The 27,130-nt window shown below is 44.2% G+C and overlaps 1 protein-coding gene across 2 annotated transcripts in view; it reads left to right on the top strand.

Moving 5' to 3' along the window:
* NFX1 (nuclear transcription factor, X-box binding 1) overlaps positions 1-27,130 on the top strand; it is a 69,746-nt gene that overhangs the window by 27,928 nt on the left and 14,688 nt on the right. Inside the window, exons 8-14 of one of the 2 annotated variants that reach the window (XM_055131760.1) lie at positions 5,423-5,522; positions 5,637-5,854; positions 13,008-13,105; positions 16,944-16,974; positions 19,579-19,658; positions 20,885-20,993; positions 25,346-25,465. In XM_055131760.1, coding sequence (XP_054987735.1) covers positions 5,423-5,522; positions 5,637-5,854; positions 13,008-13,105; positions 16,944-16,974; positions 19,579-19,658; positions 20,885-20,993; positions 25,346-25,465 — 756 coding nt within the window. The remainder of the gene's footprint in view (positions 1-5,422; positions 5,523-5,636; positions 5,855-13,007; positions 13,106-16,943; positions 16,975-19,578; positions 19,659-20,884; positions 20,994-25,345; positions 25,466-27,130) is intronic. The other variant, XM_055131764.1, reaches the window with a different exon arrangement.

The raw sequence follows: 27,130 nt of genomic DNA, 5'->3' as shown, positions 1-27,130 counted from the left end.
ACCCTGCCCAGTAATTTGAAGAAACGATGCAGATTTGAAGAAACAATGCAGAGCTTCATGATAGCAGCAGCTCATAACCTTGATGAAGTTTGCAAGAAGCACTAAAGGGGTTTCTTTAGGTCAAGACAAATTTCACAAACACAAAAAAGATGACCAAAAACCTCCACGTCAATAATCTCACTAAACATCAATGGCCTAAGTGCATCAATTAGGAGGTCCAGAGTTTTACTTTAGAAAACTAAACCCAACTTTTATAAAAATTTGTTCATATATATATTTTATATATATATTTTATATGTATATATACCAAATTTTTATAAAAATTTGGTTTTTGGGCCATACCTGACAGTTGACTCTGTGCTCCTGCTGACTCTGTGCTCAGGAATCACTTCTGCCAGGGCTTGGGGTCGATGCTGGGACTCAGACTCAGGTTGGCCACGTATAAGACAAGGACCTTGCCTTCTGTAATCTGGAGCCAGCTTTCTGACTTCAACTCTTTCTGCTGCCTACAAGAGTCATCTTTGAACGGTCAAGTCAAACACAGGCTTCAAGTCAAATACAAAAAGAGTTTTTCAAGCAAACAGTTCCCTTTAAAAGGCTGGGTGATCATACTTATATCAGATAATGTAGACTTCAAGCCAATAATAGGGTGCCTGCCTTGTATGTGGCTGACCCAGGTTTGATCTGTGGCACCACATACGGGCCACCAAGCTCCTTCAGGAGCATTCTCTGAACTCAGAGCCAAAAATAAGCCCTGAGCTTATGGCCCAGAGCCCACTCCCCAAAATGTTGAGACAGGTGGTTAATTCTTGATGAACACAGGATATATATGTGTGTGGGTGTTATGTTATACATATATAACATGTTATATATGTGTGTTACATACACATAAATATGTGTACATAATGTATGTGCATATTATATACACATATACATATTAACAGGAAGAACTCATATTCTTTTTTTTTTTTTTTTTTGCTTTTTGGGTCACACCTGGCGATGCACAAGGGTCACTCCTGGCTCTGCACTCAGGAATTACCCCTGGCGGTGCTCAGGGGACCATATGGGATGCTGGGAATCGAACCCGGGTCGGCCGCGTGCAAGGCAAACGCCCTACCCGCTGTGCTATCACTCCAGCCCCCAAGAACTCATATTCTTAAACATTTTTTGCATCCAATGAGGGACTATCAAAATATTTAAAATAATTGCTAATGGGGCTGGAGCGATAGCACAGTGGGTAGGGTGTTTGCCTTGCATGCAGCCAACCTGTGTTCAATTCTTCCCTCCTTATCGGAGAGTGTAGCAAGCTATGGAGAGTATCCTGTCTGCAGGGCAGTGGCTTCTTCAATATGCCAAAAACAGTAACAAACAAGTCTCACAATGGCGAGGTTACTGTTGCCCACTCGAGCAAATCAGTGAACAAGGGGAGGACAGTGCTACAGTGCTAAGCTTGCAAGAAGATACTGACATCAACACAATAGTGGTTGGAGACTTCAGCACTGCTCTATCACCTCTAGATAGATAGACTATTTACTCTTTGCTATAGTAAAACTCAACAAGGAAATACTGACATTGAAAGGTTTTTCATCCCCCAAAAGTCGAATACACATTCTTCTCTAATGCATGTGGAACATTCTCCAAGATAGACCACATGCTGAGTCACAAAACGTACCTCCATAAAATCAAGATCAACTATTTTCTCAGGATCTCATGCATTGAAGCATAAGTTAATCACAAACAAATGTGAAAAGCCTCAAATGCTTGGAACCTAAACAACTCAGTACTGAAAAACCAGTGGGACAGAGAGGAAATTGAAAAAAAAGAACAAAAGGATTCCTGGAAACACAGTAAAGATAGAAGCTACCAGAAAATATATGGAACACAGCAAAAACAGCAAGGTTCTTTTTTATTTTGGTTTGTGTTTTGTTTTGGTTTGGGTTTTTTTTTTTTTGGGGGGGGGTCACACCTGGCAGTGCACAGGGGTTACTCTTGGCTCATGCACTCAGGAATTACTCCTTGCGGTGCTCGGGGGACGATATGGGATGCTGGGAATCGAACCTGGGTCAGCCGCATGCAAGACAAATGCCCTACGTGCTGTGCTAGCCCTACGTGCTGTGCTATCGCTCCAGCCCCAACAGCAAGGTACTATTAAGAAGAAAATTTGTAACAGTGCAAGTGTTCATTAGAAAGAATGTAAGGACTCACTGACCTAACTGCACAGCCTGAGAAACTGGTAGTGAAGGGAGGGGTACCTGGAGACTCAGAGCAGGGAGAAGGATGAAAATAATAATACTTAGAGCATAAGTGAATGAAATGAAACAGATAAATAAAGGCAGGATTTGAATCTTTGAAAAAATAAACAATATGGACAGTTAGCAAGACTCATTAGAGGGGGGGAAAAAGAGAAAAAACCCTAGTTAAACTTAAGTGGAAATGAAAGGGTCACCAGCAGTTACCATAGAAATTCAGCGGATCATCAGGAATTACTTCAGAAATCTTTATGACACAAAAGGGAGAACCTAAAAGAAAAGGATAAAAATTTGTTTTTGTTTTAGAGTCACACCTGGCATTGCTCAGGGCTTACCCCTGACTCTGCATTCAGGTATCACTCAAAGCAGAGCTTGGAGTAACATGTGGATTGAACCCAGGTCAGCCATGTATAAGATGTGTTGTGAGACAAATACTACACTGATAGAAGAGAACAGAGGGGCCGGAGCGATAGCACAGCGGGTAGGGCGTTAGCCTTGCACGCGGCCGACCCGGGTTCGATCCCCGGCATCCCATATGGTCCCCCAAGCACTGCCAGGAGTAATTCCTGAGTGCAAAGCCAGGAGTAACCCCTGAGCATTGCTGGGTGTGACCCAAAAAGAAAAAAAAAAAAAAAAGAGAAGAGAACAGACATCAACCAACAAAAGGAAATCTATAGACCTTTATCCCTGATGAACATAGATGCAAAGTTCCTCAACAAAATAACCAACAAATCTAGGAGTATATCAAAAGATCTGAGAATGGGGAGATAGGATAGTGGGTAGGCAAACCCAATTCAATACCTGGCATGCCATATGATCCCCTGAGCTCACCACGAGTGATTCCTTGGGCAAGAGCCATGAGTAAGCCCTGAGCATTACCTAGTGTGGCCCAAAAACAAGTAAAAGAAAGGTCAGTAGGATCCATGCCGGGGATGCAGGAATTGTTTTAATATGCAAAGAACAATCAACATACACCAGCATTTTTAAAAAAATGTAATCATATCAATAGATGCAGAAAAAGCATTTGACAAGATCTAACACCAATTTATGATAGAAACCCTCAATAAAAGTGAGTTGAAGGAACTTTCTGCAGTATGTTAAAGCCATTTACCACAAGCCCACAGCAGACATTGTACTCAATAGTGAAAAACTGGAAGTCTTCTCAAGATTAGACACAATATAAAGTTGCTCAACACTCAACACTACAGTTCGGCCTAGAAGTCCTTGCTGTGGAAATTAGGCAAGAAAGAGATCTTAAGGGCATCCAGATAGGAAAAGAAGAGTTCACACCGTATTTGTAGATGACATGTTGCAGTACTTGAAAAACCCATAAAAGCTCCATTTTAAAAAGCTCCTAGAAACAATAAACATATATAGTAAAGACATATAAAGTAAAGTGGCAGGCTGCAAAATCAGTACACAGAAATCCATGGCTTTTCTATGTGCAAATAATGAAATCGAAGAGAAACTTGAAACAACATTGCCACTTAATTTGTGCCTCAGAAAGTCAGGAGGCAAACTGACTTTTTGAACTAGGTAGGCAAACTCCTACCTAGGAGTCAGTTTAGCAAATGAAGTAAAAGACTATCACTGTGTCACTGTCATCCCATTGCTCATCAGTTTGCTTGAGCGGGCGCCAGTAATGTCTCATTCGTCCCTGTCACGTTCCGGGTCAGGGGAATGAGGCCCATTATTACTGTTTTTGGCATATCAAATATGCCACAGGTAGCTTGGTATGCTCTGCCTTTAGAATTCTGCATCTGTAGTAAAAAGAATACACGAAGCTACTGCTAAAAGAAATGAAAGAGGACACGAGGAGATGGAACTGTGCCCTGTTCACGGATTGGAAGGATTAATACTGTCAAAGCAGCAGTCTTGCCCGAAGCATCATAGAGATTCAGTGCACTCCGTGTAAAAATACCCATGATGCTTTTTAAAGATACAGAACAAACATTACTGAAATTTCTATGGAGTAATGGAGGATATGGAGCAATAACTAACACCTTGCCCCATCCCAAAGCATTCCTAGGAGTAAAGAAGCTGGGAAGGAAACTGTACTATAAAGTTGTAGTGATTCAAACAGCATGGTTCTGGAACTAGGATAGGCTCTCAGCTCAGTGCAGTAGAATCATGGTTTTCATCCAGAGTCTTATAGGTGTGATAGTGTGACCTCTTCATTGAGAATGTTGTAACTCGGGAGATAGTTCAGAGGGCACATAAACTTTGACCCCAGCACCACCCTCCTGGCATCATTGGGTGTAACCCTAATGGCCCCTAGCATTGTGTCCTTAAACTTGAGCACTGCTGGGAAGCTCCCCCAGTATTTAGAGCACTGCTTTACTTTAATGCCTTTTGGTGAGGGGTGTGCTGCAGAAGTACAATGAAATGTTGACATCTAAGAGGATTTTTGCATCTTCCTGTAGCAAAGCTTGTGGAGGGGGTTCTTGCCTCTCCTCCACTCCCTTCCTATAGTGAAGCTGGTTTTTCCTTTTCTTTTCCTCAGCTGTGTCTTTGTTTTTGTTTTTGTGCCACACTTAGTGATGCTCCAGGGTTACTCCTGACTGCACTGAGGAATTATTCCTGGTGGGGTTTGGGGACTATACGGGTTGTCTGGGATTGAACCCTGGTTGGTTGCATGCAAGACAAATACCCAACCCGCTTTGCTGTCACTCCAGGCCTGTCATGAAGCTCTTGGATGGTTCTCTCCTCTTCTCCGGTCTCCTCTCCCACCCCATTCATCACCCCGGCATGCACCTGGAGCAGGTGCTCCACTGTCGAGATACACTACCACCATTCTTCTGAGGTGTGGCTTTGAGCTGCTGCATCAAGTCTGATCAGCACTGATAATTAGCATTTTGTATGGTTTGGTGGTGGTGGTGTTTTTATTTGGACCATACTCATCCTTACAGGGGACCCTGTGGTGCTAAGAATTGAACCCAGGGCACCTGTAAGCAAGGCATGTGCTCAACCTGATGAGCTCTCTCCCTGCCACCCCTCTCTTTTTGTTGTTGCAAAGCCAGGGATGGAACCTGGTCTTTATTAGTACAAGGGAAGTGCTCTACCACTGAACCCCATCCCCAGCTCCTCACCTCACCCCATTTTATATATTATAATAGATTGAGTATTTTAAGAACTCACACAGGTTACTAATTTTTTGTTTTTGTGCCCTCAAGTATGCTACTGTGGCAGCACCGCCCGAGATGTACTGTGTGGAACAGACATAGGAAAATCTGATGGATTTGGGGACTTTGCCTGCTCAAAGATATGTGGCAAGTAAGATACATGCTTACTTAAAGATCTAAGGCTGCATAACGATAGGTGCTTATCTGTTAGAATGAAGCTGTATTTTATGCAAGTTATGTAACACTGTACTTATTCTCTTGACAGAGATTTGAAATGTGGGAGCCATACGTGTTCTCAAGTGTGCCATCCTCAGCCCTGCCAGCCATGCCCACGGCTTCCCTATTTGGTGCGCTACTGCCCTTGTGGACAAACTCCTCTCAGCCAGTTGCTCGAACATGGAAGTAGTGGTCGGAAATCATGCATGGATCCTGTCCCTTCGTGTGGAAAAGTGTGTGGCAAGCCTCTGTCTTGCGGATCCTCAGGTAACTAAAAAGCTGAAAGCTGCCTTTTAAATTCAGAATGCAAATCTTTGGCTATCTGACTTCTTGGGCAAAAATAATGTGAAATCCCAGTAAAAATATTTGAGGTTTTTGTTAATATTATAGTCAAATTTACGTGGGTCCTTTTTCTTCTCAAAATGTGAAAATTTGCATTTGTCAAAAAAATAATTTGTCCTTTTGATTCAGGTATTTTTTGCCAGTTCAGATCAATGGTGCTGAGCAGCTATATCAGGAAGGGTTATGACTTGTTTCGGTTGTCTTTAGCTAGTCTGAATGCTTAATAGCCTTTTTTTAAAAATCAAGATCCAGGGTTCAGCCAGTGGCTTTTCATATAAGAACATGTTAAATTAACTGTGTGACTAAGATGTTTAAGAACCAAAATTCTAGGTATGCTAAAACTTTAGTCATTCAGGCAACTTAAATACTATTCTTTATAGCTGAATTTCTCACCTCGGGGTGGCAGTTCATTTTGGATAGATATTTTTCTAAAATGTACATTTCCTCTGAAACAGGGTACTTTTTCCTTGTTGACTGGTCATCATTTTCCTGAGCCTTGTCATGAATGTACCTCCAGGTACAGGGATGCCTTTGGGGCATGATGAGGTTTCTCAGGCAAATTCCTCATAACACTTGAGCAGTTTTAATTGTCAATTTGTTGGACTGAAGTGATAGTACAGCGGGTAGGGCGTTTGCCCTACACAAGGCTGACTAAGGTTCGATCCCTACCATCCCCCAAGGGCCACTAGAAGTAATTCCTGAGTGTAGAGCCAGGAGTAACCCTTGAGCATCACTGGATGTGAGTCAAAAAGAAATAATAATAATAATAAGTAGTAGTAGTTTGTTAAACCATTTTTCTGGGGGTAGAGAGGGCTTTTTTTTTTTTTTGGGGGTCACACCTGGCAATGCACAGGAGTTACTCCTGGTTGTGCACTCAGGAATTACTCCTGACGGTGCTCAGGGGACCATATGGGATGCTGGGATTTGAACCAGAGTCGGCCACGTGCAAAGCAAATGCCCTACCCTCTGTGCTATCGCTCCAGCCCCGAGGGGGCTTTTTGGGTCACACCCAGAGATGCTCAGGGCTTACTCCTGGCTCTGTACTCAGGAATGACTCCTGGTGGTGCTCAGGGGATCCTATGGGATGCCGGGGATTGAACCCAGGTTGGCTGCGTGCAAGGCAAATGCCCTCTCCACTATGCTATCTCTGCGGCCCCCATTGTTAAAGCTTTTGTTTTTGTTTTGTATTGTTTTGGGGCCACACCTGGCTGTGTTTGGGGAATTGTATAGGATGTTGGGATCCAGCCTGGTCAGCTCTGTACAAGGCACGCCCCCTACCCGCCGAACTATCACTCTGGCTCCTTCTTACTCTTAAATTGAAGGTGCTAAATTTCTTTTGAGTGCAGCTGACAGGTCAGGGAGCTCCTTTCCTCCATGTAGTACCACCATGGACAGGAGGCACTAGCCCAGTAACAACAGGCAAGTGTGCAGGGATCTGTCATCCTTCATAGGGCAGAAGTTCTTGCTGAAAGAAGCAAGCCAGAAAAAAAACAAAGGCTACTGCTATACACCCAACTGCACCCAAAGTCATGGCTGAGACGTTTCCCAGGGAAGAGAAGGCTCATGAAAGAGACCTCCAGGGCTTCGGTTGTGACTCAGTGGTAAAATATCTGTCTTGTACACATTAGACCTGGACTCAGTCCCTAACACAGGAAGAAGAGGGCTCTATAGCACAGCCCCAAGGAGTTGGTTTTAATTTGAAACTATGTGGGAAAGTTCAAACTTAAGGACCTTTGAGAAAACTGTAGCTCTTCTTAATTAACCACCACTTTCGACCTACTAATTCACCGGAGACTGCCAGCCTTGGAAGGCAGTAACCTAGAGGAGCCCTCCTGGGATGGCCCTGTCTCAGTTACGCTGCTCACACCTCACGGGCCCTGATTGCTGAGCCCTTTATGCCAAAGGGTGTTGTTGAAAACAGTAGAACAATCAGCTAGCGATTAGGAAACCCTAAGGGCTATGCACTGCCAAGTGAGGCGACTGTATAACTGAGAGACTGAGATGGAGAGTCCCTGTTATCCCAGGGATATTTAAAAAAAAAAAAAAATTACAAGGTCAGCAAAAAGAGTAGGAGAAAACACAGGCAAAAACTTTCTATTTCCGGGGCCGGAGCGATAGCACAGCAGGTAGGGCGTTTGCCTTGCACGCGGCCGACCTGGGTTCGATCCCCGGCATCCCATATGGTCCCCCAAGCACTGCCAGGAGCAATTCCTGAGTGCAAAGCCAGAAGTAACCCCTGAGCATCGCTGGGTGTGACCCAAAAAGCAAAAAAAAAAAAAACTTTCTATTTCCTAAGAGTCACCTATGCTAGATTCATCAAAAGACTTAATTATTATGAATACGTTTTAAAAAATAAAAGGAGATAGTGATTGAAGAGATCCAGAAGGCGAAAGACTGTGTCTCACCCAAAGAGGATACCTATAAAGAGACAGAAGCAATAGAACCCAGTGAAGGGACTGAGGAGGTGGTTCAAAGGGCTGGAGCACATGCTTTGCATCTAGCTAGGAGCCTGGGTTTGATCCCTGACACCTTGGTCCCCTGAGCACCACTGAGGGTGACTGCCCCTCCCCCAACCCAACTCCACTGGGTATGGCAAAAAACAGCAATAGCAACAGTAAAGCTAAATAACTCATGGTACATTATGATCAACAACATCGAGTGAAAATGGAATGGGGAAGATCACTTTATGAAAATTTCTCTTTTCTCCATTAGTGCCATGTTCCTTCAGCTTTTTTCTCTTTATTCCAGTAAGTAGTTTTACTCCATTTTTTGGTCTCAATCTAATTAGGGGGGAAAGGACTAGTTGAAAGACCTTTTTCCAAGGAGATAGTTTAAAGGGCTGCAGTGCTTGCTCTGCATGTGTAAGTCCTGGGTTCGAGCCTCATCACTGCATGGCTCTCTAAGCACAGGGCCAAAAGCAGCCCCCAAGCCTCCATAGGTGTGGCTTAAAAACAGTTAATGGGAAATAATTCAATAAATAGAAAATAGATTGAAAATAAATTAATAGTGCCTTGAGACCTTTACATCTCTAATCTTTAATCATTTACAAAAGATAAGTAATGGAAGTACTGAAATGAGAAAAGAACAGAAAATACTAAAAAAAAATTGGTTGAAAATTTTTTAGTTCCTGAAAAATACATCCAAAAATACATCCAAGAAGCTATAAGAAGACTCTAGTGAAGTAAATTCAAAGAGATTCATACCTAAATAGTAAAGATGCCAGCGTCAGTGGCAAAGAGAGAGAGAGGGCAACAAGAGAGAAAGAGGGAACGTGTGTGTATGTAGGGAGGGGTGTCAAGGTCTCTTAAGCCACACAGCAACATTTAAAAGATTACAAAATAATGGAGAACAGAAGACAGAATAACCAATTAAAAATATGGAAAGAAATTAAATAAAAGACCAATCAAGAATTATACCCAGCAAAGCTGTCTCTCAGAAGGAAAAAAAAAAAAAAGAAGAAGATATAAGGCAGTTTGTTGCTAGCAAATTTACAATAAATATCTTCCTTTAGTATCGGAAGCAAATTAAACTGAAATCTAAATTTAAATCTAAATGAAAAAAATGAAAGAGTAATGACACTATAACTCCATATTTATTCTTGAAGATATTTTTATTTGTTCGCTTTTTGGGGGAGGGTCACACCTGGTAGTGAATGCTCAGGAGCTTACGCCTGGTTCTATACTCAGTGATCACTCCTGGTCAGTTCAGGGGACCATATGGAATCCTGGGGATTGAACCCTGGGTTGGCTACATGCAAGGCAAGTGCTATATCCACTCCATCCCCTAAATCTATATTCTTTGAAGTTAATTTTAAGATAAATATATCAAAAAATTTGTACATGCTTACATTGTCAGGCTTATAGCATGTTGAAATATACCTGACAGGGTCTGGAGCAATAGCACAGCGGGTAGGGCGTTTGCCTTGCACATAGCCGACCCGGATTTGCTTCCTCTGTCCTTGTTTGAGAGCCCAGCAAGCTACGGAGAGTATCCCGTCCGCGTAGCAAAGCCTGGCAAGCTACCCGTGGCGTATTCATTATGCCAAAAACAGTAACAAGTCTCACAATGGAGACGTTACTGGTGCCTGCTTGAACAAATCGATGAACAATGGGAGGACAGTGCTACAGTGCTACGTTGCTTTAAGTGTATGCTAGTTATTTACCGAGCTTTAATGGAAATTATATAAATGTAGTATTACTTTAATGTATTTTGCTGGGTTTATAACAGGGATCTAATTATATATAGCATATAGAAGAACACACACACACACACTCTTAAGTCATCTATATCTCACTGTAATTGGGTCAGTATAAATCTTTAATAGAAGGGCCAGAGAGATAGTACAGGTGTTATGGCATTTGCTTTGCATCCCGCCAATCATGGTTCCATTCCAGCACCACATTATGGTCCCCCCAAGTACCACCATAGGACACTCCTGAGCACAGAGTCAGGAATAGCCCCTGATTACCACCAGGCGTGGCCCATAATCAAATAAAGAAAAATCTAAAATAGAATCTGAAAGATTCTGATTGTAAGACCTAGCTAGAATAATCAGGAAATTACTTAAAAAATAAATAAAATGGTAAAAATCAAACCCAAAAAGCTGCATTAAAAGGGATTGGAGTGTAGTAAAATGGATGGGGTGCTTGCCTTGCACATGGCCTGGCCAGAGCAGGTTGAATTCCAACAATCCATACGGGTCCCCTTGGCACTACCAGGAATAATCCGTGAGCACTGCTGGATGTGATTCAGGAACCAAAAAGAAAAGGGGTTGGGGGGGCAATTAAACCAGGAAATATTTGCTAGGATATCAAGAAAGGAGGAATAAATTTAAAAAATATATATATATGATATATTGAAAACTAAAGGTAAGTGGAAGATAGGATCCCACTATGCTAGTATATAATAATGTTATTGTCAAAAGAGTAAATGATCAGTAATCGCAGATTGTCAGACTGAATTTTTTAAATCATTAACAGAAGACAAGGGAGACAGTTGAAAGTGCTGGAGCACGTTTTGCGTGCAGGAGCCCTGGTTCGTCTCCAGCACTGCTTGGTCTCCCTAGCTTGCTGCTGGGAATAGCCCCCAACACCTCTGAATGTGGCCAAACAAGTAGAAGAAGCAGGAACTGCTGCATGTGATTTGCAGGAACCAGACTGTAGAACTAAAGATACAATTGAGCTGAAAACAGAAGGACGGGGAAATACCTTCATGTCAGCAGCTGTCAGAAAGAGACTGGGGGCTGGGGCGGTAATAAAGTGAGTAGAACGCCTCCTGGCCCACGGCTAACCCAGTGATCCCCAGCACTCCATATGTTCCCCCAAAACCCGCCAGGAGTAATTTCTTTCTTTTTTTAATAATTTTTTTTCTCAGTTCTCCCCCACCAGGAGTGATTTCTTTTTTTTAATAATTTTTTTTTTCAATTTCCCTCTTACACTTTGTATAAACACTGGTTTACAAAGTTGTTCATGATGATTTGTTACAGTGTATTTCATTGTATTCCAATACCAGTCCGACTACCATTACACCTAAGCCTGCCCTCATACCAGGCCCTCACTTATTTAATGAATATTGTTTGTTATCAATAATTTGCTAAGAGAATGATCAAAAAAGTTTCCTTTAAAAAAAGTTAGTGAAGATTGTTGTGTCTTACTTTGCAGACATTAAGTCTTTGTATGAGAAATTATTAAGATGCTATTACAGGTTAAGCCTTCTGTTAATCAATTTTGTTAATCAAGATTTGTTGCCTTCTTCATTGTATCCCATTCAATCTGGTGTGATTTTCCTGGTTTACCAGTGTTGCAGAGTTGGGGGTGTCACACAGCCACAAATTCGGCCATGTACTCCAGGAAATCCAGAATTTTTAATGGGGTCGTGCAACTGGAGTTAAATTTTTTACTGGGTGGCAGCTTTGGGGTGTGCATAACTGCTAGGGCTCTGCAAGTACAGGGAGGTGGGAGAGGTAGCCCATCCCAACTTCCATGAAAGCCTGGAGATTTCAGTCACGAAACCAACATACCTGAGCTTGTCAGCAGATTAATTTCTGGGTGAAGCTCGTCCCGAGCATTAGGGTCCAGCCGGAAGAATGGCAGCAGTTGTGGAGTGTAGGAGATACAGCTGCCGGGGCTTGTTTGGGCGGGTCCTGGGCTGACTTGCCCATCAGGAGTAATTTCTAAGTGTAGAGCTGGAAGTAAGCCCTGAGCACTGCTGGGTATGGTCCAGAAACCAAAGCAAAATAAAAAAAGAAACTGAGTGATCGATCACTGAGGAAAGCTTTAAAGCAGGACTTGTGATGGGGAGACAGCTCAGTAGTCAAGGACACTCAGCTCCCCACATGGATCCTCAACACCACACAGCATCTGACCACCACTTGGGATAGTCTTGTTGCCCCCAGCACAGCAGGGCCCAAGCAAGACCATATTGGTGAGTTCTGGCATTCAGCTGTCTGGCCTGGTTGGCTGAGTATCACCAGAAATGACCCTTAGGTCTCCTCTTCACTGCTTTGGAGGCCCAGAAAAAGGAAAGGAAAAAACAAAAACAGAACTTGTTCTAAACTTAGAGTTGCAGAATGAATGGCTGGCCTCCAGACATTCAAAGCACTTGAGTCAGTGATATTACACATCGGAGTTTGTAATGTTTATAATTGGATGCTTTTAACACTTCAGTAAGGTCATTTTTGGCTACAGGGTTTTATATTTGTTTATTTGTTAGGAGTGGGGTGAGGTGGGGTGGTGGTGGTTTGCACCACGTCAGCAGTACTCAAGGCTCAGCTCTGACACTGTCATCACTCCTGGTAGGCTCAGGAAGATTTGGGACCAAAAAAAGTCACAGGATCTGTTACTTGACAAAGTAGCCTAGACTCCGAAACACATCTCAGTAACGCACACAGGGCCTATAAGGACCTGGCCTACAGCTGCTGGGAAAACAGGGACAGGCATTAGTGACAGCATTCTTACCTCCCCCTGATTCGGGAAGTCGTAGGGAGCAGTGGTGGAGACCAGTGAGGCTGGTACATTTGGGAGTTTGAAAATGTGTGGTTGCAATGTTCATTCCCATCTCTTTTTCATTTTTGCTCAAGATTTCATTCATACCTGCGAAAAACTCTGCCATGAGGGAGAATGTGGACCATGCTCTCGCACATCAGTTATTTCCTGCAGATGCTCTTTCAGAACAAAGGTAAATCCTAAACAATGCCAGGGTTGTTGATACCAGTGCCTTGTGCATTGATGATTATGAGAGAGTGCGAATCCGTACAAGCAGTGTTACTTCTGTCATACTCTATGTGATTGATTCTTCTAGCCAGTATATGGGCGTTGCAGGATGGGCCTTGATGGGTGGGACGGGCAGGGGGGGGTCTGTTTAGTTCTCAGGGATGAGAAACCAGTAACAGAGAAGGCCATTTACAATTGACCCTACCAGTTGTGATTATACTAGATCCTGGGAAAGGAGCACTGTTGTGAGAAGTTTAGAGGGAACATAGTCCCCAAGGTGGCCCTCGCTTCTGAGATCCACTGCAAGGATTTAGACCAGAGGTTGCCAAACTAATTTGGCATACTGCCTCCTTTTCAGGAAAAAAATTACTTAGTAGCCCCCACCCCTTGAAATCTGCCTTTTGTAAGCAAGCAAATAGCAACCTTCAATTGCACTTGAGGCTACTCCTTCCCTTCCTTCCCTGTCCCCATCATTATAGTGCCCCTCCCCACAACAGGGTGATATCCCCCACTTTGAGAAAACTGGTTCACAGTTACTGACTAGAGCAATTCACATGGTTGCCCTCACTGCCAGTCTAAGAGTCCCAGAAACCACCCTCAGAGGTTGATACTTCACTAGGCTCATCTGGTTAAAAGCACTTACATTCATGGCCAAGTTTATTACAGCAGAAGAACTCAGATTAAAATCAGTCCTAGAAGCATGTAATGCAGAGTTCAAGAAGTGCCAGATGGGAAGCTTCCAGTTGTTTCCTCCTCAAGGAGTTATAACAGCATTACTTTCTTTAGCTTCACTGTGTGACCAAATGCGTGTAGTATTGCTAGCCAGGGGGAAGGAGAGTATTCAAGCCGGGGTGGTCAGCATTTTCTGGGACTCTGTGGTACAGACAAAGTTGCTGCCCATGTAGCCGATCGTAGTTTCCAGTTGCTGTGAAGGTTTGTTACTACTATAGGACTCAAAACCCCTACCCTAAATCATGGCATAGGTCTCTACTTGTGGCTAGTGGCCACCTTAAGAGTATCCTATGTGGCCAGCCTTGTATTCTTAGTCATAATAGACCACCTGGTGACTCAAGGCCATAGGCAAACTTTGGCCCCATGCTCAGGCCGATATTCTAACTTCATAGAAGCTGATAGTAAAGGTCAGACTTCCCTTTGGGTAGTTCCTCAAAACAAAACTGTTGCCTGCTTTGTGCCCAGGACAGGCTCTGTTGTTTGTTGTCCCTAGTTTAGAACCAGGGCCTCACATATGCAAGGCAAGTGCTGTGCAGATGAGCTGCATCCTTCACCCCGGTTTATTAGATTAGTTCTATGAAAGGGTTCTCATTTTAAAAAAAGAGCAAACAATGTTAGTGTTGATTTGAATGTAATCTGAGTAGAAGAGTTCATATTGAGGCCAGGGTTGTAGTCAGTGGTAGAACATTTGCCTTGTATGTGTGTGTGAAGCCTTGAGTTTATTTGATTTCCCTGGCACCACAAAAGTAGTAATAATGGTAATAATAAAAGGATAAAAGGAAATCTTGGCCATTTTTCAAGTCTATATTCAAATGAGCCAGAAATACTTTCTTTGAAAGTACTAGGTGATTCAGCTTGTACAACCTAGTATTGATCGGTTCTTCTCTCTGACCCACTCTGATCTTTTTTAAGAACATCAGCCCCTGTTATGGTCAGTGCACATCTCAGGCAGAGTTCCAAACACCGGATCCTGTTGTTCCAGTTATTAAATACAGCCCAAAGTCTGAGTAGCAGCTAACTTGCAAATGATTCTGGGACTACCGTTCTTAAGTTAGGAGCTAGATTAATAGGTTAAGCATTAGAATAAATGGAAAAAGTATTAAGATTGTGTGTGTGTGTGTGTGTGTTTCTGAAAATTATCAGAGAGATTCCATAGAATACATGGGGTGAGGCCAGTAGAGATATTCTTACAAGTAGAAGGATTTTTTGTTTTTGTTTTTTTTTGTTCTTTCTTGTGTTTTTCAAATAGACATCTTATCCTATAATGCCAGGGAAGCTAACTGTTAATATGAATTCCATTGAGCCCTTTGACAAAATTAAAAATGTCTTCAAAATGCTAATAATCATCAGCTAGATTTTTTAAGGCATCTCCTTTATGATGGAAAATAAATAAACCATTTTCTAGATAAATAAACCATTTCTTTTTTAAAGCTACAAAGGTTGCTTTTATTTATTTATTTATTTACTTACTTATTTATTTTCTCTTTGGGTCGCACCCGGCATGCACAGGGGTTACTCCTGGCTTTACACTCAGGAAAGCAGTGCTCAGGGAAACCATATGGGATACTGGGAATCGAACCCAGGTCGGCCATGTGCAAGGCAAATGCCCTACCCACTGTGCTATCGCTCCAGCCCCAGTTGCTTTCTTTTAATCACTTTGGTGAAAGTCTTTGAGAAATGTGTGATGTGTCTTAATCTCCTTGTTATTGGAGCTTTTAGGCCATTCCCAGCATTGCTTGGGGGTCACTCCTAGTAGAACTCAGGGGACCATATGGAGTGCCAGGGATCAAATCCAGATCAGCTGCATTCAAGGCAGTCTCTGTCTCTGGTCCCAGCTCTGTCTTCCTCTTAACAAAGACTACTGTACTGACGTTATATTGGTAATTAATTTCTATTCAGAGGAATATATGGCAGCTCTGCCTTTCTCTGCAATCCTAGACACCACTGCAGCCTGTCATTTCCCTACAGTCCCATCTGTATCAGCTGGAGAACTCACTTAACTTCTGGAGTCACTTTTGTTTTACATCTTTACAAAGAAGTCTCTGCAGAGTATTTGAGGGGATTCTCTTATCGGACTTAGCCAACTCATGAATTTATCTAAAGCATCCTTCTAACCATGAAGCTTCAAGTTTTCAGATCTTTCCACTTCTATTATCAAGTCTAGTTTCTGTCCCTTTATTTCAAAGTTATTTTCACTAAGCTGGACTGTTCTTGTCTCCTTTGCTAGTGTCTGGATACCCAGCAATCTGTGACAGCAAAGCCAGGTTCAGATGTAGGGATTGGGCAGCTGCTCTCCTGCACATGGCTGACTTGCTAACCTTACTCAGGATCTGCCCTCAGCAGTTACATGGGACATACCCTTTGGGCCGTTCTGACATTGAAACCCCCTAAGGAAACTGTGAATGTCACAGAACTTCCTCAGTACAGTCTTCAGTGGAAACTGTTTCGAGGGCTCCTAGTGTGTAGCTCTTCATTATGAAGTGGCACCTGATTACCGTGTGTGTGCGTGTTGCGGGCGTGCGCGTGCGTGCACAGGCGCACACACACTTATACTTTTTTTTTTCCTTTTTGAGTCATGCTGGCAATGCTCAGGGGTTATTCTTGGCTCTGCACCCAAGAATTACTCCTGGCGGTCCTCGGGGGACCTTATGGGATGCTGGGAATCGAACCCGGGTCAGCTGTGTACAAGGCAAATGCCCTGCCCGCTATGCTATCACTCCAGCCCCACACGCTTATACTTTTTGTGACTTCTTTTTTCTCTACCATTACCAGGCTGTTATTTCTCTTTCCTTTGCAAAGCAGCCTCTCTTCACATTGAGATTTTGTAATTCTTAGTCTGCTGGGTTTGGAGACCTTCCCATAGGATTGTAATCATTGGATTTTTACAAAATGTTAGTTTGCCTGAGGCTTATTGTGAGCAAAACATGTTAATATAGGGACTCAGGTAAGATGAGTAAGGAGTAAGTAAGCAGTACAGAAAGTTTGGAATATACTTGTAACATTTTGCGTTGTACTGTGGTTGTGTTGTGTGATTTATTCCCAAATGATGGTTTCTTTTTCATTTTCCATAGGAGCTTCCATGTACCAGTCTCAAAAGTGAAGGTATGTCTGGGAAGAGGCTATGAGGAATTTCTGGTGTGAGTGTTGCCTATCTTGAATGTGGGTTTGGGTTGTCAAACTTTAAGATTTATGTATTTCATTAGATGCAGCTTTTACTTCAAAAAAAATCATAAGTTTGAATGCTAGTTAACAGTGCTAGGAAAACCAGCAGAAGTTTTCTATGTTTGCTGCTAAATGCTTAAGATCTTTCAGGTGGCATGTTGATGGGGTAAGTGAAAGCAGAACACATCTACTGAGATGAGCTTCTGTACAGGCTGCTCTGGTGTTCGACCCTCTGACATTTTTGTTAGGGAGCTGAGACCTGAACTAACGCCGCAGTAGCCTGCTGCAATCCCAAGACCTAGAATATTGTTTCTTTACTCATCCTAATATCTCACTTTATTAATTTTCTTTCTTTGTTTTGCATTCATCATTAAGTCTTTTGTTGAATCCATTTAAATCACCTTTTGGGGAAGTGAATGGTAGTGGTTTACCCAACTCTTCTTGGGTCAGGAAGAGAGTTATTTTGCTTAGGATACCTGTGACTCCAGTTTTTGGAAAACCAAAGGGACAGTTTACTCGGCAGCAAAGGGCTCGCGCTCCTTGCATAAGAGGGATTCCTGAGGCAGAGCCAGACGAGGTTGGGTAACTCCATGCTTGGTGATTCCAAATCAACAGTTCAACCTCACAATGATGTTCTCAGTTTTCCCTCGGGGGCCAGCTACAAAGACTCTTGACCCAGTAGCAACTAAAGGAAAGAGAGGGAGACTCTAAACTTCTCTTCCTTGTGAAGAGGAAGGGTAAGGCGGTGCTGAAAGGCTCTCCTTCCACCCTGCAGCATGCGCTCACGGGGCAGGAATGAGTTTGTGAACCCAGGGATGGCCTGAAACAGGCGTGAAGGGGCTGTTTGGGGCATGGCCAGAAGTATCTACCTCTAAACCACAACCAAACTTGCAATTATTGAAAACCTGAGAGGTACTACAACACACAGGGTGGTTGCTATGCACATGGCCAACCCAGGTTTGATCTCCAGCATCCCATGTGGTCACCTGAGCACCGCCAGGAGTAATCCCTGAGTATCACCGGGCAAAACAAATAGATACAAATTCAACTTGATTTTTGGGGCCAGGGGTGTGGCTTCAAGTCCCTGGGGCCCATCCCTGGCACTGCCTGTCCATCCGCACAATTAAAAGTAAACAATATCATTTGAGAGCTGTGAGTGGCACTCAGTGCTAGAGTATTTGCCTTATATGTTGCCTTGAGTTCATTGGGGCTCGCCAGAAACAAATTATAATTAGAAAAAAATTTAATAACTAATTTCTTGGTTTTGTTTTTGTTTTTTCAGTACCACCTGGGATCAAACCCAGGGTTTTCCACATGTTAGGCACATACTCTATCACTGAGCCATATCTCTGTCTGCAACTTTAATGTAAGCCATAAAAAATAGAACAGCAGAAAGTAAAACTACAGCCTTATCCTACTCTTCTCTCCTAATTCCACTCCCCTGACCTACCATCAGTAGTTTGTATGGTTCTGTAGCTTTCCCACCATTTTTTCTTTTTTATAGTTTAAAGCCAAACTAAGTTGGTAAGAAGTGAAATCATCGTGGTTTCCATTTTTATTCCCCTAATTGCTGATGGTGTTCAGCAACTTTTTATCAGTCCTTTGCCCTTTTGTTGCGGGGATGGGGAGGTCACACCTGTAGGTTGGGGGCTGTTCCTATCTTGGTGCTCAGGAATTGCTCACTGAAGTGCTCTCGGGATTATATAGTGTCAGAGATTAAACCAGAGGTCAGCCCCGTGCACAGGAAGTGTCTTACCTTCCTTTGCCCATGTTTAGTATCAGTTTGTTTATCTTTGGGGAGGTGATGTGCGGCTCAAGGAGCTGATGGGCCACTTCCAGCAGCGCTTGGTTCATGCGAATCAGGACCCAAACCAGCGGGGGTGCTCAGGCTCCCTGCAGTACCCAGGATGGATTTGGGGGCAGGTGAGAATTCTTCCCCTGAACCACCCATGCATCTGTAGAATTTGGGGGTTCTGTATCCCAGCCCTCTGCACTCTCTCCCCAGCTGCCTTCTCTTCGTTGTTAAGTGTTAGGAGGAAGGAGTTCTTTATGTACTTGGGGAGTCCTGGACCCTTCAGAGATCAGTTTTATACATCTTTTTCCCTGTTGGTCGTTGTCTTTTCACCTCTCTTGATGTTATCCTGTGATGTATAGAAGCTTTAATCACAGCAGGTCTGGTTAATGGTTTTTGCTTTGGTTCCTTAGTCTTTGGCACCTGAGCCATTTTTGAAAGTATCTGTCAAAGGATTGCCTAAAGTGGAATTTCCACCAAAAGTTTGTACTCCCATACACTAGGTATGAGAGGACTTTTTCCTTCACACTCTCGCCCATGCTATGTATTAGCCAATTTTTCTCTCCGTTTTCTATTTTCAAGGGTCTGACAAGTGAAAAGTGATATTTTAGTATGCATTTTTGTCATCACTGCTTACATTATTATATTTGTATTTCTTCAACCTATAGCTACTCAAGTATTTTTTTTGTACAAATGTTCATAGCCTTTGCCTTTTTTTTTTCCCCCCCTTCCTGTTTAATTGGCCTTGGCAGATGCTACATTTATGTGTGACAAGCGCTGTAACAAGAAGCGGTTGTGTGGACGGCATAAATGTAACGAGATCTGCTGTGTGGTAAGTGTTGCTGTCAGATTGTATTCATCCAGGCTGGCAAAAGCCACTGTCGGGAGGGCTGCCCAGATTCAGAAATCACTGGGCGGGTCCGTGGGGCTGGCAGCTGGGAAGAAGAAGACAGGCCTAAAACCTCAGGAGAGTGTGTGCTGACACCAGGGTGTGTGTATGTGTGTGGAGAGAAAGGAGAGAAAGAAGAGGTTGCTCGGGTGAAATCAGTGCTTTGTGTTTTATGTAGCGGGGGTGAGGGGGGTGGAGGGAAAGAGAGAAAAGGAGGAGACTCTGGTGGCCACTCCTGGAGGTGCTCGAGTGAAGCTGGTGCTTGTATTTTGTGGTAGTTTTGTGGCAGAGATGGAACACGAGGTGTCCACTGTGCAGGGTGTGTGCTTTCTCACCGGGGCCCTGACTCTGTGGTTCCTGATATGTTTGTCTTGACGGCTTGGGGGCAGCTCTGGGTAGAGCAGCTGCCCTGTACATGTCAGGCCCTTGGTTTGCTCCCCAGCGCCACACACAGTCAGGCCCTGGCATTGGACTATTGGACTGTCTGGGCCAGGAGTTGTTATAGTGACCCCTGTAACCTCTGAGCACTATTTGGGAGTCCTCTACCAAGAAAAGATTGGTTGACAAGGTGATTATTGACAAGATTGTGCAGTGGGGCTGGAGTGATAGCACAGTGGGTAGGGCGTTTGCCTTGCACGCGGCCGACCCGGGTTCGAATCCCAGCATCCCATATGGTCCCCTGAGCACCGCCAGGGGTGATTCCTGAGTGCATGAGCCAGGAGTGACCCCTGTGCATCGCCGGGTGTGACCCAAAAAGCAAAAAAAAAAAGATTGTGCAGTGTGTCGAGACTTATAGACAGTAACTGAAGACTTGAAGACTTCATCTTACAATTGAACTCTTCAGATCTAGGCACTTTCCCAGCTAACCTTGTCTCAGCTCCATCACCACCTACTCTGACTTTCTTGGAGGGGATGTAGGCATACCTGCTCAGGAATCACTTCTTGGCAGGACTCAGGGGACCATATATGGTCCGGGGATTGACCTGGGTCGGCTATGTACACGGCAAATGCCCTACCTGCTCAACTCTCTCTGACTCCAATTCCTGAGACATTTAAAAGCTAATCTAGTCCTCATTTTATCTGTGAGTGTGGAGAGATTTTTTAATCTTATAGTTATAGGAAATACAGAAATGGGGACAATGTAAACTGATATATACCTCTCTTCCTAGGATAAGGAGCATAAGTGTCCTTTGATTTGTGGGAGGAAACTTCGTTGTGGCCTTCATCGATGCGAAGAGCCTTGTCACCGTGGGAACTGCCAGACCTGCTGGCAAGCCAGTGAGTGTCTTCACTGAACAGTATAGCAAGGAATACTGCGGCATGCGTGTGTGAGAGGCACTGTATAAAGAGCTGGTGATCAATTCACACATAATGTATTTTGAGAGATCAGTTTGCTTAGATTGGTATGGACTACTGACTGGGAGAGAGGGTAACGAGGTGGGGGGGTGCTCCTGGGAATGCTTGGGGGGACCCTGTCACGCTGGGGATCAGACCAGGCCTCCCAGATGCAAAGCACGCGCTCAGCCTTTAGGCTGCTTCTCCAGCCCATAATGAACATTACGCCAAGCACAGCACTGTCATCCTTGAACATATCCAGTGACGTATAAGCAGCCATCTCTGGATCATTAATTAATTTAACTCCCTGCTTTTTAAGTATGGTTGACAAAGATTCTGTCCTTGGCAGCTTTCGCTTTATCTGAGCAGCAATTTTCAAATTCTTCGGTCTTAACTCACGTATATTCTCCTTTCTTAGTCAACAGACTATCCCTTAGCCTAGCTATTCATATTTATTGTGTGGTCAGTGTTAATAGGTCAGTGACTAACCTTAGTGGAAATCGGGCTAAAGAAATCTTTGTCAAAGGCACAATACACTCAGAGGTACAGCCTTCCTCGTTTCCTCAAAATCCTCAAAATCTTCTGTGGAGAGGCTGGAGCAATAGCACAGTGGGTAGGGCGTTTACCTTGTACGTGGACGATCCAGGTTCAATTCCCAGCATCCCATATGGTCCCCTGAGCACCACCAGGAGTAATTCCACAGTGCAGAGCCAGGAGTAAACCCTGTGCATCACCAGGTGTGACCCCTTTGCATCGCCAGGTGTGACCCAAAAAGCAAAAAAAAAAAAAAATGTGGAATCATAATTTCTGAGGCATCTGTGTATCCTTCTGCTTTTGTTTTGCCTCAGCAAACTTAGAGAAAGCAGCACCCCAGGAACATAATGAATGTTCCAACAGGATGCAGTTTGTTGAAGTTTTGTCAAAGGACTGGAGCCATGGCAGTTACTAACTTTGATAGCTCAGTCCCAATATTCTTCCAGGTTCACATTCTTAAAAATCATCAAAGACCCCCAAAGAGTTCTCATGTAAGTTATAAATATCATAGTTTCCTTGTTAGGAATTAAAACGAGATCAGCGATTTGCTGATCTTTTGGGGATGGGGGGGTAGTTGGTTGGGCCACATCTGGCGTTGCTCAGGGCTTACTCCTTGTTCTCTGTTCAGGAATTACTCCTGTTGGGCTCAAGGGACCGTATGGGATACAGAGTATAGAGCCCAGGTCAGCCATGTACAAGGCAAACACCTTACCCCTATACTATCGCTCTGGCCCCTGATCCATTTTTATAAAAATAGTAATATGCCCATGACATATAAACATGCATAGCAGTATTTTGATAACTCTTTCGGTAATTCTTCCGGGTGTTTTGTTTTGGTTTTTTTGGTGGTTTTTTTGGCCACACCCAGCTGTGCTTAAGGTGTAATCCTAATTCTGCTCATGGGTCAGTTTCCTGGTGATGCTTGGGTATCAATAATTATTTTCAAAACGTGAGACAGGAAGACGATGCCCAAAGACAGTTGGATTCTCACATCTGCCTCTCTTCAATCTGTTACCATATACTTGTCACATGTGATAAAAATATGGCCCCACGGGATAACTAGCTGAAAGAAGGAACAATATGTTTAACACTTCTCCATGAATCCTGGGGCAGTCGGGGGTAGAGTGTCTGCCTTCCTTGTCATCCAGACTGGGAGTCCGCCTGTTCCAGCACCAACTAACGTGCAGCCAAGCACGGTTGCTCAGTGCATACAGCCCCAGTCACCACTGAAGGAGAAGGGGAAAAGAAGGAGGCTTTCTGAAAATTGTGGATTTGGGAGGCCACACTCAGTGGTGCTTGGGGCTTACTCCTCGCTCTGTGCTCAGCGATCTCTCCTGGTGGGCGGGGGGGGGGGGGGGGGCGGCTTATGTCGTGCCAGGAATTGAACCAAGTTAGCTGCATGCAACGCAAGTGCCTTATTGCTCTGGCCCTAATTGTGGATTTTTGTCTTCAGATTTTTTTCTGGGGTGGGGAGTGGTCACCACATGCCTGGTTGTGGTGCTTGTTCTTGTCCTTGCCAGGGGTCACACGCCTTAGTTCTGGTGCTCACACCTGTTGTGGTTGCAGGACTGCCAGCATTTGCACTTTCTTCCCATGGTAATCTGCACATTGGTGGTTGTGGCATTTGTCAGGATCTCACGCCCTTACACGGGAGGTTTACATGTCTGAGTACAGTGTGACCAGAAGTCATTTATGGTGCCGGAGATCACAGACTTCAGAGTTGCCAGATCCCACAGCTGAGATGGTTTCCTGGACACTCAGTGGCACTAGGTTTGTTCTCTGGCCTTCTGTTCATACTGCACACAGTCTAATTCCACCCTGGAGACATTTCCCAGCCCTTTTCAGCTCAAACTCAACCATATTTATAGAAGGACTTGAGTTGATGTTTTTGTTTCTTATTTTCTGTCATGTTAAATAATTGGTTTCTCTTATGCATGCGTGTGTGTGTGTGTGTGTGTGTGTGTGTGTGTGTGTGTGTGTGTGTGTGTGTGTGTGTGAGAGAGAGAGAGAGATGTATGCTGGGAATTGAATCCAGGGCCTCAAGCATACACAGCAAGTCCTGTACCAGCAAACTATTCCAAGGCTTCCTTGTACTTTAAATGCATCTTTTTACTAATGTGTGATTTTTATAATATAATAACATTGATGGGCTGGAGCGATAGCACAGCGGGTAAGGCATTCGCCTTGCATGCGGCCAACCCAGGTTCAGTTCCTCCACCCCACACGGAGAGCCTGGAAAACTACCGAGAGTATCTTGCCCACACAGCAGTCTGGCAAGCTACCCATGGCATATTCAATATGCCAAAACTCACAAGTTTCACAATGGAGACGTTACTGGTGCCTGCTCGAGCAAATTGATGAACAACTGGATGACAGTGCTACAGTGAATAATATTGGTATCCTTTGGAAAATATTTATTCGTTGGGTTGTGGAGATTTTTGAAATGTTGATAAGGCCAGCATTTGAGAGTGGGCCCCCCTTACAGTCTCTGATAAAGTGGTTTGTTGTTATAACTGTCCTGTGTGAGCCCTTGGTTTGATTTAGTTTGTGAACCATCCCCACAGAACACAGAGCTATCTGTTTCGTTTCACCTGGATATTTCTAACATAATAGACATTAATTTATAAGAATTTTCTTTTTGTTGTTTTCTTTTGTTCTTCTGGGCCACACCTGGTGATGCTCAGGGCTAACTCCTGGCTCTGCACTGAGGAATTATTCCTGGCAGGCCTTGAGGTGCCTCGGGTCAAACTCAGGTCAGCCACATGCAAGGCAAGTGCTCTATCTGTTACACTATCACACTGACCTCATGTAAGAATTTTCTTGAGTGACTTCAGTGGCTCTAATGGCTTTTACTCCGATGTATATTTTTGTATGTGTGTTCATTATCTGAGGCTTCTAATCTCTTTTCTTTTTCTTAACCAGATTTTTTTTTTAAAGCCATAGCAGCATAACAGTCTGGAGAGACAGTGAATAGGGTTCTTGGGTTGTATGTGGCCAACCAAGGTTCAATCCCCAGCACTACATACAGAATGATCCCTGAGCAAAGAGATCCCCTCACCACCACTAGATGTGGCCAAAAAAAAAAAATCTTAAAAAAAAAATTTGTTTTGAGACTGGAGAGATAGTACAGTGGGCTAGTGGGCAGGGCTTATACAGAGCCGACCCAAATTCAGTTCCCGGAACACATAGGGTGCCCCCAGCCCCATCAGGAGTGATCCCTGAGTGCAGGGCCAAAAGGAAACCCAAGCACAACTGAGTGTGGCCCCCAAACAAACTAAATAGAAAGCTGTATCTAATGGGCAGAGTGTATCTCAGCAGCAGAGCACTTGCCTTGCTTATGTGAGGCCCTAGGTTCCATCCCTAGAACTACAAAAACATTTGCACACCCATATATGTGTGTGCGCGCACACACACACACACATGCACGCACACACGCATGCATGCATGCACACTAGCTTGATCTTTAGCAGAGCTTTTCTTGTTTTCTTAAAGACATATCTAAGAGTATCTTGGATGACTCATGGGCTTAGTATCTGTCACATACAGCAGTGAAAACTCTGCACACCTGTCTGTTCCTCTGTCACCAGCTCAACTTTAATGAAATTAAGTATCTTCTTAAGCAAAAACGCACCCTCCATCCCAAATTCTCTTCTAGAAATACAAGCCAAAAAATTACAAAAAAAAGAAAAAGAAAAGAAAACCAAGCACTAAACATCCCCGACTCACACAGGGTTGTTTTGTTTCCCGCACCGCTCCACCAGGTTTTGATGAATTAACCTGCCACTGTGGTGCGTCAGTGATCTACCCGCCAGTTCCCTGTGGCACCAGGCCCCCTGAATGTACCCAGACCTGCGCCCGAATTCATGAGTGTGACCATCCAGGTGGGTCCCGTCTCCTGTCTCCCCACCTCCCGCTGCTCACCCCAGCATTGAGGCTGCCGCCACTGCTGGGCGCCAGTGCTCTGAGCTTCCAGCCCAGGCCCAGGGACTGTTCTGTGACAGCGGGTGTCCCCGGGAGTGTCCCCCTTGCCTCGATCTTGGGCCAGGCACTCGCCCGTGAGCCTGAGAGGCCTGGCCGGGCCCATCTTCCAGGGACAACTCTTCTTTCTCAGAGGCCTCCACTTTGGATGCTGGTGTCAATGTTGAGCATCAGTTTTCACAAAATCAAAGTGATGAGGGTTTTTGTCGTTGTCAAAGCAATATATACTTATATAAAAAGAAAACAGGAAGCCAGCAGATAGGTATTAAATCACTTACATCATCCAAGAATTACTCCTTAATGTTTGTTAGAACCTTTTCCCAGGGGCAACAATCAGTATTTGCCCTTTTTTTCTCCTCCTACTGGATTTATTGTTTTATTACACTTTATTTTGTGTGTGTATGTGTGTGTAGTAGCAATCAGACCTAGGCCCTCACACCAGCCAGGCAAAGTGCTCTGCTGCTGAACCTCTGCCCTGAATTTACCCATTTTAACTAGCTCTTTTCCTCTCAGCTTACGATAATTTTAATCTCTGCTTACCAATGAGTATGTTCTTACAATACAGGTTTTGTTTCGGAGTCACACCCATCGGTACATTGGGGTGATTCCTGGCTGTGCTCAGGAGTGAGTCCTGGCTGCGCTCAGGGGTGTGGTACCTAGGTGGTACCGGGGATTTGAACCAGGGTCATGGGCTGTTGCAGCCAAGTTTTTAAGACAATGGAGTGGGTTTTGTTGCATAACATGGACTGTAATTTCCCAATATTTGTTTTCGGTTTTTCAATGATGGGCTGATATAGGCACTGGGCCAGGAGCAAGTCTGGCCATGTAATTCAGATTAACATAGACAACAAATTTTTATTTGTTAAAGTAAATAGAATAAAACAGAATTGAGCGGATTCACCATGAAGTGAAAGCCCTTCCCCTTCCTGGGTGCCCTTTGATGATCTCTTGGCTGTCTGAGGCCCTGCCGCAGTGACTGACTAGGCCAGTACCCCACCAGAGCTCACTCAGCCCCTCCTTTCCACTCACTCAGAGGGATATATGAGTTAACATCCAGAACTTGCTGGTTAATATCTAAAACTGAGAACTGAGCATGTTTTTTTGTTCAGCATTTACTCAGTTTTGGTTGTGTATTGTATATCCAAAGGGAGATTCAGAGGAAGGGGAAATCATCGCGTATGACCTTGAGGTTCTCCCTAAAAGGAAGAGGCTAGTACACATGACGTACACATGACTCAGCCATCATACAGAGGTAGACCAACTACCATTGCAGCACTGGGGAGTGTGGGAGAGCCTGGGTTCCCGAGGGAGAGTGCAGGGATTATGGGGCATACCCTGCATCCCGCTGGCCCCTGTTCAAATTCCAGGCACTACATACCATCCCTGAGCACCACCAGGGGTCACTCGAGCACAAAGCCAGGAGTAGCCCCTGAGTACTACAGGGTGTGGCCTGGCAAAGCAGCCTTTCCTGTAGGAGGGGAGTTTGGGTGAACTGCCTCGACTGAGAGTCAGGGAATCTACAGGTGTCCACCCGAGGGTCTTAGGTGCACTAGGCAGCAGGTGCCCGG

This window comes from Sorex araneus, chromosome 1 (assembly GCF_027595985.1).
Source record: "Sorex araneus isolate mSorAra2 chromosome 1, mSorAra2.pri, whole genome shotgun sequence".
Lineage (NCBI taxonomy): Eukaryota > Metazoa > Chordata > Mammalia > Eulipotyphla > Soricidae > Sorex > Sorex araneus.
Note: the sequence above shows the minus strand (reverse complement) of the source record. Positions and strands in the feature narration are given on the sequence as shown.